Below are 12,045 nucleotides of genomic sequence, written 5' to 3'. Positions count from 1 at the left end.
TATTAAGTCCTATTGTACTGAATTTTGGTTGTAGTTCCACCAGAGTTCCACTGGGGGCGATCGTCCGAGTGCAAAATGAATGGGAGTCTATGGAGCTAGACGGCTAAATTTGTCTTTCACAAAAGAAAGTGCAGAGCGCGAAAGCACCAAAGTGACTGAAGGATTGCCGTAAAGCAGTATTTCTTGTCGTACGATGTGTATGACGTCATTGACATTTTAAAAGACTTTTTAAAGCAAATAAGTGACAAAAAAAGCTAACTCCCAGCAATGTGTCATTTCTTTGCATCTCCTTTCGAATATAACATTCAAATTACTAGACAAAAAAATTATATCCTGAGAAAAGTGGATTTTGAGGGGTATAGCTCCATAGACCTCCATTCATTCTGCACTCGTCCTGTGAGCGCCCTCATATGGAACCAGAGTGGAACTGCAACCAGTTCAGAAGCCGGAAGTTTACTGAGAGTGGCAGTTCTCCCCTTATTAGACATTCTCTGGCTGTACATAAAGCAGTACGGCTCATAATAAAGTCTGCGTTATCAGGAAAGATAAAAAAAGATTAAATTGAAATAACATTGAAACTTCTATAAAAAAAAAACGCCAGTTCACTTCAGATACATTCATATAAAAACACCCACGCCACGTTTTGACTTTGAAATGTGCAGTGCTCATTTTTATTCAACGATGTCAAAGCCTTGTGAAAAAATCTATTTGTGGTTGGCAGTGTTGATATTGTGAACCAATGTATGGGAAACACTGTAATATAATTTGACAATTATAGTTTATCCTATCCATCTTCACCGTCACACTAGTAACACATACAGCTGTAAACCTCAGTGCAACAGTGAAAAGCGATCCCTCTCAAACAGTGTCGCGCCGCGTTCCAATCGATGTTAAAGCAACATACACCAGTGTTGCGGTATATAAAAAAATTAATTTCATAACAAAAATAAACACCGGTATATTCGGTATACCGCCCAGCACTAATTCAGAAACAGCTGTACATAACACTGCAGAATGAATGCAGCAAAAAATTTATAGCTATTGCAGCTTTGCTTTAAAGAGAATGATTATACGCTGCATTCACACGTGGGGATCGGCGTCAATGCTTCAATGAGGGCGTGTCTGAAGCTTGGTGCTGACGCGACCGTCATAGTAAAGTCCCTTTCACACAGTGCGTTGATCCTGGAAAATTGCTGCGAAATTGCCAGAGTGCCTTCTGTGTGAACGCAAACACGTCCGGCATCAATCCCAGGTTAGGGACCTAGTAACATTGCCGGGATCAGTCCCGGAATGCGCCGTGTGAACAAAAGCCAGGATCAATGCCGTAAGGGGTGTGTCGTAGTGAAAGTTTGTGTTCGTCATCAACAAAGAAAGAACGGAAAAATGTCTGCAAACTGGAACGAAGCAGAGACCAGGAGCTCCTTACTATCCGCGCTGAAGCTGAGATCGTTCGGCAGCTTTGTGGAACGGTACGCGATGTGTTAGTGTACATGTTTTCGACGCGTACGTTACACGTTACACTCCTGACGTCACGTGTCTTTACGGGATCTTACCGGTATGCGTGTGAACGCACTCCCAGATCCCGGAAAATCACTGGCAGTGTGAATGAACCAAAATCAAACGATCCCGGGACAAATCCCGGGTCACATTATCCGTGTATTTTCCGGAATCTCTGTGTGAAAGGGGCTTAAGTGACAATAGCCAATCACATTACTTTTCCGGTGTTGCATGAACGCAATTGACTAGCGTCTGCGCTAGGGTATTTGCATAGGCAATCGAATGCCGTTGACGCTTAAAGTTGAAAAGTTTTCAACTTCTGCCGCGAACAACGCCATGTAACCCACATTTTAGTTCAGCAACGCATGACGTCACCCATTCAAAGTTAAATGAGAAGCGTTAAAGCTGACACCCCGTGTGAATGAACCGTTAGAGAGAGAGAGCTTTGCTCAGAGGGTTTTAGAAAGCACATAAAAACACACACACCACAATCCATTATTTGGCTTTGAGTTCATTCCCTTTGATGTGTAAAATGTTTTAATGGGTGTGTTGCTGATATCTTAGAGCGCAGGATGGCCGATATAAAGCCTATATAAGCCGATTGAACTTGGGGGAAGATAAATCTGTAATATAACCGATTTAGGGTATATTATTTACTTGTCAATGTGTACTTAAAATGGAAAAGTTTTTCCTTTGCATTTTATACAGTTGACAACATTGTCAAAATGATACCTTTTACAAGGATGCACAAAAACAACTATGCATAACAATGTTTTTGTGGACCCTAGCCAGTAATTGACGACGCCACTTTGTAAAAAAAAAAAACTAAGGGCTTATAGACTAAACAAATAATACGCATGCGCATGACGTTAGTTTTCACAAATTCTTAATTTAGCTGTTTAGGCTACATGGAGACAATAAAGGTATCGTTTTCAAAAACTTTGAAACCTGGGGCCTTATGTTTTCAGGCCCCCAAAACGCATACATTTTTTTTAAAGCGTGTCTTGTAAACGGCTCCTTATACTTTTAGATAGCCTACATCTACAGAATCAAGAAACTGCTATTTTAGTTTTTTCACACAAATAAATAAGTTATTAATTTATTAGACGGGACTGTTAATCAAACACAGTAAACTAATGAAGACAGAATGGGAGCCCCTGTGAATCTGCGCTCAAGCACTGGTGTTCTCATCGCATCAAAGGACATCAAACATTTTTACATAAATGCCTAAAATTAAACTCTACTGTTTCACAGTCGACATACCGCTTTTTGCCCAGGGTAAAGCAAGGAAAACAGTTGACAAAACATTTTCAGTAGGCTAACAACTTTTTGATTTGAAATAAAAAATAATGAATAAATGTTGTGTTTGTGGTATACAGCCGTGGATCAGTTGCGCACTGCAAACGTGGCATATTTGGAAGCACAATAGCTTGTGCTTCTCCTGCATCGCATACGTACTGCAACACATACCACATACGCACTACAAACGGAGTATGTGTGAACAGGCGTAATGCTATTTCATACATTCTGACTTATTTGCAGTGTTAAACAGTTGTAATCTCCTGCTAAACATGGCCAAAGTTGTTCTACTGTTTTCGGAAAGAAGCGGTACAGCTGTACCTCTCTTTTATAAATCTGATAAAACTAAAGATTCTTCGGGGATATGAAGGATGCAATACCACTCTATAGGTACTCCAGATTAACACGAGATTGGCAGAAACTGTGTGTGTAATGTCCCCTTTAAAGGGATAGTTCACTTTAAAATTAAATTTTGGTATGTTTTAGCTTACCTGAAGTGCATCTAAGATGTAGGTGTCTTTGTCTCTGCAGTAGTTTCAATTTTGATATTTTTAGGTCAAACCGTTCTTGTCTGTCAGTCATATAATGCAGGGATAGGTACTGTCTCCAAAAGCATGCAGATATGTCTCTAATAGCATGCAGAGAAAAGTCCAAATTAAAAATTCCCCATCGTAAGTGCACATTGATGGCCTAAGCTCGCGCGAACTCATCCGGGAGTGTTGAGTTTTCACTTATTCCCAATTTGTGCGCATTCTATCTTGACGCACTACTCGCTTCTTCAGGTCAATCAAAGGCATACGTTGAGCCGTACAGCCAATCACACGCGTTTCTGCTGAGTTTAAAAATGTAACATCCAATCGAAGACGATTAGATTAGTTTCCGGGGAAGAAATCCGGTGTAAACAGATCAGTTGGACGTGGTTGTGTAAAAGAGATAAAAACTATATAAATAATGTTCGTTTTATCAGACAAACCGCTTGTTTCGTGTCTTAGGCCATCAATGTGCACTTACGATGGGGAATTTTTTAATTTGAACTTTTCTCTGCATGTTAGAGACATCTCTGCATGCTTTTGGATACAGTACCTATATACCTGCATTGAGACTGACAGACAAGAACGGTTTGACCTAAAAATATCAAAATTGAAACTACTGCAGAGACAAAGACACCTACATCTTGGATGCACTTCAGGTAAGCTAAAACATACCAAAATTTAATTTCAAAGTGAACTATCCCTTTAAAGGCTATGTTGCAGGTTAGAGTACCCAGTGAGCCAATGTATAGAAAAATAATGTAGGAACTATATTTAAATATGAACATATACTATTAGATCAAATAATTTGAAAATGAATTCAAAAATAAATATTACTTTACTTTAGATGGCAAGTTCTTGATTCTGTAATAGTATTAGGCCTACAGGGTTTTTTTCACAAAGAAATTGTTGGAAAAAAATATGAATAAAAAGTAAACACGTTAACCAACAGGGCACTCAGTAGGCTAATCTCCAGTAGCAGTATTAACATTAAGTGACATGATGATATGACATAGTGGGCTGGGCAACTGAATATATAGTGCAGCATAGTTGCCAAGGTTTAAAGTTTGTCGATCGTGCCGCGTCTCCAGCCAAGCTAAACTCTTCTCCTGTACGCATTCAATTCACACGACCGTCACTCGATCATGCAGGCTACAAATGAGCACTTCAGAATATCTGACAGATAGATTCGAGTCTGGAACTGCAAGGTTTGTAAAATTAAATGTTTATTAGATATTCAAAGATTTGTTTAAATTATATAAATCCGTATTTGCTGAATGCTGACGGTAAATTAGAAAGTAACAGTTAGGCTAACGTTATAATAGTGTTTGCCTTGATGTTACTAATAACGTAAAAGCAAACGCTAGCATATAGTTTACTTTGTTGTTTAACAGTTCTATCTAAAAGTATTTGAATAAAAAAAAAAAAATCGGTTATTTACGGGAGTGACAACCGAACTCACACACGTACATTTTCAGGACTCACAACGCATTCTCCCGTCAGTTTTGTGTTCTATGCGCGTGTCAAGCGCGAGACGCTGCAAAGGACGTGAGACGCAAGTGATTAAAGGGTCCGGATAGCGCGTGTTTTTATTGAAGCTTCTGTCGGGTAATGAATAATTTACGCTGGAACTCGGGGGTCTTATGGTCAAAAGTGATAAGACTTTTCAGTTTTATTGACGTCGCCATCTTTGATATTACTTCGGTCACTGTCGCTATGGTTACTGGGACTTGACTCTAGTCGTTGCACGTTCGTACAGACAGTATTTGAGATCGAGACCCTGCTGTAATTTGCTGTGTGAACGGGACATTACGAGACTCTCACCTGTAAGTAAATGCGGTTTTCAATCCCCAAAATTGACAGTGTAAACGTAACTTTAAAAGTCCGTCGTGTCGCCAAAGCAAAAGTCCCGCCTCTAATACATCGCCAAACAACAGAAAAACATATTTAAAAAACGATTGATAGAAAATGCCAAATATCGGTCGACCACTATTCTCTAGTAAACGGTGCCAGAACAATCACACAACTGTCAGAGAAGAATTGTCCATTTATTAGATTGTGATCATTTAAAGAAGACCTGACGGCAGAACAGACCTGAGGCAAAGGCATTGTTAAGCACAAAATGAACCACAACTAGGCCTAAAACTATGTGACAGAGGAGAAGGGCATGACTGAACAAGTGGTGGAGGGGGAGGGAGATAAAGAAAGGGAGAGAATGAAGAAGAGTGAAGTAAAGCAAATATCTGAGTGAGTAATGGCCTACATATCAGTAACGTTAGTGTTGTGGACATATGTACATTTCATAAAAGCAGCCTTACAATCCAATATCTTTTCCAAACAGCCAGACACAGGGAAGAAGGTAAAACTAAAGGGGTGGGACAGTGAAAGGGTCAGTGTAATTCTGAACCTGTAAAACTTTTTTTAGGTTAGATTTTATAGGTTCTATATAGCAAATCTCAACTGGTTGATTGTTATATTGTTGAAATGTACACTTACTATATTATCGCCCAGCATTATATTAATTGTGGCATAAAGAGTTTATCCTACTTTACCTGCACATACAGTTCCCATGTAAAGCAATATACTATATAGCAAATCTTGGCTGTGTGATTTATTTATTTTTTTATTTTTTTTATTTTTTTTTGTCTTCGCAAAATGTATACTTTTATGGCACAGCTTCATATATAAAGTTATATCCTCATACATACATATGTACTATATAGAAAATCTCAATTGCCTGATTTTTTTTTTGTCCAAAATGTATCTTACTACTCTTTATATAACTGCTCTTTATATAAAGTTGTATATATATAAGCATGTCCAACTTTATATGCATACAGTATACTCGCATAGGGCAATATATGCTATATATGGCATATTTCAACTGTTTGACTGTTATATCGTAGAAAAAATGTAAACAATATTATCGCTGACTCATAAACATTAACATCATGATTTTCTGTCAAGATGCTTTGAAACTGTGTATTGTGAAAACTGCTATACGAATAAATGTGGCTTGACTTGGCTAGATTTACCTACTAATTCCATGTTGGCTTTGCAACTTATAGTCTTCCAATCTTATAACACAGATTTTTCTCTCTCTTACAGGTAGATTCATGTGGACACGCGGTGTACCCTGATTTCCCAGCCCTTTCCCCTTCCCTCAGTCACCCCTTCCCTACAACCTGTCCGCTCTGTCCAGTGCACTACGGTCACCATGACGTCCACCTTGCAGACCCTAGCCTTTAAGCTGGCCCCTCCCTCAAGAGAAGCTGGACCAGAGCAATTGGAGCCTTGTAGCGATGGAGTGGGACGACGTTATGAGGTGGTTCCTTCGGTGGTCTGCTCTATGTGCTGTCTCTTCGGAATTATCTATTGCTTCTTTGGTGAGTTGAGTCTTCATGTTTATGTATGCATTACCAAGACACAATATTTGAATGTTAAGATACAATGTTAATAATTTTATTACAGGTAACAATCTGTAGATGGCACATGATCTCATGCTTGCAGTCCCTATTAGAATTATTCCTATTAGAGTTTTGGTGGTGGTTTTATTTATTTTTTATTTATTCTGATTCTGTGTCAAACCCATGTTCTCTTGTTCTGAGAGTTGTTTTTTGCCCTCTTTTCAATATTGATGAGGTTCTAAATAAGGTCATAGCTTGTATAACTGTACTGCAGTCTACTTGAGATGGCTACAGATTTAAAGAGAACATATTCTACTTTTTTGTACCATTCAATCCACTTATGTTGTTAGTCAACAGCTGTTATATAGAATTTAATGGATGTTTTTGGATGTTTACCTTTATGCCTTCTCTATTTTGAATGGCCATCCACGTTGCATGAGAAATGCTAACAATAGCATTGAATAAGCATTGTTGAGAAAATAAACTTTTCTGTAAAACTTGTTTGCACACAATTTACAATGTACCTTATGTTATCTGATTGATAGTACATAGCCTACTTTTTTAATAAAGTAAAAAGCCTTTTAGAATAACTCTAAAAACGTCCACAATTAAAACTACTGAGCTTTGATTGTAAAACTATCCATTTAAATATCATCTTAATCAGACAATTTATAGTGAAAACTGATATATTTGCATATGGGCATTTAATGTACTGTAAGTTATCTGTATAAATAACATCTACACCAAATTTGAACATATTTTAAGCCTCTGAATAAACTTAAGGTGGGTCGTTCTTGTTATATCAACCAATTTTGAGAAACTTCCCCACCTCAAATTCCTTTATTTTGTAAAAAAAAATATATGAGATAGACAAACAGTGATGAAAGATAAAATATAAATGTAATGGATGTATATTTACTGAATAATCCACTATTTAAAAGTACAGCTGATCTTGTTTTTCCTATCAAAATAATTGCATTGAACATAGCAGAGTGCCACAAATATTATTTCCCAAAGGACTGTGTGCCTGTAACTCTTAAAAGTATTAAAGATATCTTTATATCCTTCTAGATTCTGGTTCTTAATAAATGTTTCTTTTGTAATGTTCATTTTTAAGGTCCTATTATGTGGTTCCACACTGAAAAAAAAGAAGATTTTTGCTGCTTGTTTAAATTACTTAATTTAAATGAGCTAAAGCAACACAATTGCTATACATTTTGTCCTAACTTAATTTCATTGTGTTCAATCCACTTAAATATATTTCGAATTTAAGTTTACGTTTACCATTTGTGTTGGGATTACGTGAATGATTTTTGTTGCACTGAAACTGGGCTTAGGAATTTTATTTCCTAGTATGCTTTGGATCCGGAGAGTAAATGTTTAAATTAAGTGTTATTTAATTTGTTTTGGAGTGAAGGGAAATTCCGGTTAATATTTAATGTTCAGTTATGTTTGATATTTAAAAGAGTTTCTATTATGTTGCAGTTTTATGGTTAACGTAGAGCTAACGTAGAAAAGTAGAGCTTATTGTTAGGTTGTGGATGGCTGCATGTACAAAAACTATGCTGTATGACTCTACGTCCAATGAGCAATAGCTTTGCTAATGCCAAAACAATTGCGTTAACAATTAGGCTATCTTTCTACTTGTGCCGTGAAAGTTTCAGACAGTCTTTTAATGTAAAGCATAACTGAATGTCAAATACAAACAGGTACTTTCTCTTACTCAAAATCACAGACTTGAATATATTGGAATATTCTCAATATATTTTAACTGAAATGGCAAAAAAAAGAAAGAAAAAGAATTCAGTGCATGTTCAAATTGTTGAATGTTACCCATTTTGAATGGTCAAAAAACAAATGTGGGTAACTTTTCAGCTAAAAAAAAGAATTATTTCTGTGTGTGAAATAATACTGAAACTAGAAATGTATTGTTTCCCTCTATCAAAACAATATTATGTCTTTCTTCTTCATTCATGCATTTCTTTCATCAGTAAAAAGAAAGAAAGAATGTAGCTGGGGACCGGGAGTTGACATGGAATGACCCAATGAAATGTGTAGATCCATTTTCATAAAGTACATTGTAATGTGATGCCTAAATTTACTTGTAGCGTTTAAAAATAATTTAACTTTTTAGCGATTCAATACCCTGTTCTTTTTTAGTATTATACATGAAAGGTATAATCCTGAGTGCTTCAACTTTAAAGTAATTTTTTTTTGTCTTAGTTTTTTTTTTTCTCAAACTAACAACTATGGAAAGTGCTGAGTACTGCTAATAAACTGCTATTCTTGATCTGTGAAATCAGCCACTGTACAAACTTCCAGTATTTATCCACCTCGGATGTCTTTCACTTCTCCCTCGATCACTCTTTCGCACATTTCTTTCACTCATTCAACTCTCACCTCCGGTTCTCTTTCCCTTTTGCAGGTTACCGCTGTTTTAAGGCTGTACTCTTCCTCACGGGTCTGATGTTCGGTTCTGTGATCATCTTCCTGCTCTGTTACAAGGAGCGAGTATTAGACACACAGCTGAGCATTGAGGCCAGCGTGGGCATCGGGCTGGGCATCGGCACCCTGTGCGGCCTGGTGACTATGCTGGTACGGAGCGTTGGGCTTTTTATGGTGGGGCTGCTCCTGGGCCTGCTGGTGGGCATCGGGACCCTGATAGGCATGGAGGAGCTGTCATCCAACCCCCCGCGGTCAGTGTGGGTGCCCCTGGGTGTGCTGCTGGGGCTGGGCATGCTGTTCGCCGTCCTCACCCTGCAGTGGCAAAGATGCTTCACCACGCTCTCCACAGCCGTGTTCGGGGCTGCAGTGATCGTCGTGGCCACTGATTATTTCGTGGAGCTCTTTGGACTTGTGAGGTACATATACGATCGGGTGAAAACGGGCCCCCGGGAGCCGGTGTGCTGGACTACGTGGGTGGTCCTGGGAGCCTGGCCTGCCCTCGCCCTGCTGGGTGTTTTGGTGCAATGGAGAGTGACGGCAGAGGGCTACTCCCACACGAAGGGTGAGTCAGGGAGAGACGGAGTGTTGTTTGGACTTTGTGACACACTGTTCTTGTAGATTTACTGTACCGGAGTGGGAGAGAAGGTTTGTATGAATGTGTGCGCAGCACGGCAGATGGTTCCTGTCTGTCGGTGTGCTCTCAGGCCTCTGTGACTAATGATCACAGAAACAATCATGCAGAGCAGAGCATCAGGTCATGGAGAGGTTCTCTCGGTCTCTTCCAAGGCAGTTTCCATTCCAAGTGTGTGTCCACTAAATGGTATTTAATGTCAAATTTCTTAGAGAGTGAGTTTACATGAATGTTCTGGCTTTATTTCACCATCATGTCATTCCAAAACTGCATGATTTTTTTTCGACCATGAAACACAAGAGATGTTTAGCAGAATGTGCAGATTGCTCTTTTGAAAGTGAATAGGCACAGATGCTGTCAAACTCCAAAAAATAAGTCAACAAAAGTACCGGTAGTCTATTCTAGGCCTGAATGAGTAATCAAAATGAAATTGAATATAAACTTAGTGAGATTATCAATGGCAAAGGCTGCGATTTTATTAAATAAAAACATATGCACAGCTAATTTGAGAGCAAAGTGCAGCACTGTTCATAAACGCGTGCAGCTCGTGATTCAGTGTTTTTAGTGTCTCCAAGCAGCTCGACAGCATTTTTTTCTTTGTCAATAGTCTGTTTTACTCAGATGTACAATATCACAATATGGAAGAAAAGAGCGGTCTCTACTTCCATTTCATTGCGAATTTAAGAGCTCCCTGCCATTTTCAGCCAAAATTAAAGCTTGATTTTGAAAAAATAAATATTAGAATTGTAAATTTGCAGTTGTCCTGGAAAATAAAAATTAATAATAATGTTATTTTTCTTAAATACTCTATTTTAATTTGACAGGTAAATAGTATTATTACAATAGTAATATACTATTAACCTGGAGCTCTTCGCAATCACAATTATTATCCTAAAAATTGCAATTACATTTTTCCGCCCAAATCGTGGAGCCCTGTTCTATACAACGTCTGTGCTACATGTTGATCATCATGCTGTGTTAAGATTATCAGTGAATAAAGACGTACGTTCCAGTAAGTAACTTTATGCGCTTAAGAAAATTCCAGGGTTTTTGTAGAAAACAGCTTTTTGAAACTGCATGTAAACACACTCTTTCTTTTTTTTACGCCATTTAAGGGATTTAGAGAAACCGGTTTTACACCTGTGTGTGTGCCAGAGAATGCGACTTATGTGATCATGCAAACATATGTAGGTTTTCGAAGAGTGTGCATGACTTTAATAAATAAAGAATGGATGATTAAAGTAAAGGAATAATGTAGAGAAAACGGCTTACTGGTGGAGCCACATGTATACTCGGGTTATAGTACATTACTAACACAGTGCATGTAAACATACTCTGTCTGTGTTCACCGCATTAAGTTATTAAATGGCTTGTGAATAATATATCACATGACACACCACATGTGTGCTGTATTACTACATTTATGGTACTTTTGTGATGCTTCATTTGCTTGACAGTGTTCGTTCCCATTCGCTTTAGTTGTATAGAAACCATTAGTTTAGAAATAATTAGTAGAAATACTTTTCAATTTTGAGTCAACTGTGCCAATTATCTCTTTCTGTATGTGATGCATCACTCTGTTCCTCCTTCAATAAAAATATATATAAAAATAAAAAAAACTGTGCCAATTATATACAAAATGTATGTTACTGTTATGTAATGCACTCTTTCTCTCTTTTTCAGTGATGATCAGTCGTCAGCAGCGACGAGTTCAGCTCATGCGTATTCGTCAGAAGGAGGAGAGGAGGGAAAGCAGCAGGAAGAAAAAAAAGAAGCAGAAGCAGGACTCAAGCCACACACATGCCGCCAAAGCCCTGCACCCAGAGCCTGCCTACCGCAGGAAACCCAACCCTATACGACGCTTTGACGGAGATGTACTTTCTCCTGTGAGTCCACACACACAGTCATATACTTGCACAAATTATACACATATACTGGAGGGCAGGGTTCGAAATTAATGGGGCTTGGGGTAAAAAAAAATTTCATAATGCCCCCTTAATGAATTCCTTGGGGATTTTTTTTTTAGCTTGGTTAATTTTTCTAATTATCTGGATGGAGAATTTATTCAACCCTTTGACGCATACAATCACACCAGTGTATTTGAAACTCTCAATGCATCATGTGATCAACGGCTAAATTCAAATCTGCTTTGACTGGCGCTAAGCCAGAGAGAGACTTGTCGTGTATCACAACTGTTCAGTGTTTTCTTGTTTATTTTAGGTTTCAGACATTTAAA

The 12,045-nt window shown here is 38.1% G+C and overlaps 1 protein-coding gene across 6 annotated transcripts in view; it reads left to right on the top strand.

Moving 5' to 3' along the window:
• tmem198ab (transmembrane protein 198ab) overlaps window positions 1-12,045 on the top strand; it is a 41,318-nt gene that overhangs the window by 26,448 nt on the left and 2,825 nt on the right. For 3 of the 6 annotated variants that reach the window (XM_079629258.1, XM_079629260.1, XM_079629259.1), the window contains 3 exons: window positions 6,435-6,712; window positions 9,159-9,740; window positions 11,493-11,695. In XM_079629258.1, coding sequence (XP_079485384.1) covers window positions 6,544-6,712; window positions 9,159-9,740; window positions 11,493-11,695 — 954 coding nt within the window. In that variant the 5' untranslated portion in view covers window positions 6,435-6,543. Of the gene's footprint in view, window positions 1-4,398; window positions 4,535-5,035; window positions 5,153-5,519; window positions 5,574-6,434; window positions 6,713-9,158; window positions 9,741-11,492; window positions 11,696-12,045 lie in introns of those variants that run through there. The other 3 variants (XM_079629262.1, XM_079629261.1, XM_079629263.1) reach the window with 3 other exon arrangements.

Source organism: Phoxinus phoxinus, assembly GCF_949152265.1.
Source record: "Phoxinus phoxinus genome assembly, chromosome: 11".
Taxonomy (NCBI): domain Eukaryota; kingdom Metazoa; phylum Chordata; class Actinopteri; order Cypriniformes; family Leuciscidae; genus Phoxinus; species Phoxinus phoxinus.
This window is presented reverse-complemented; position numbering and strand designations above follow the sequence as displayed.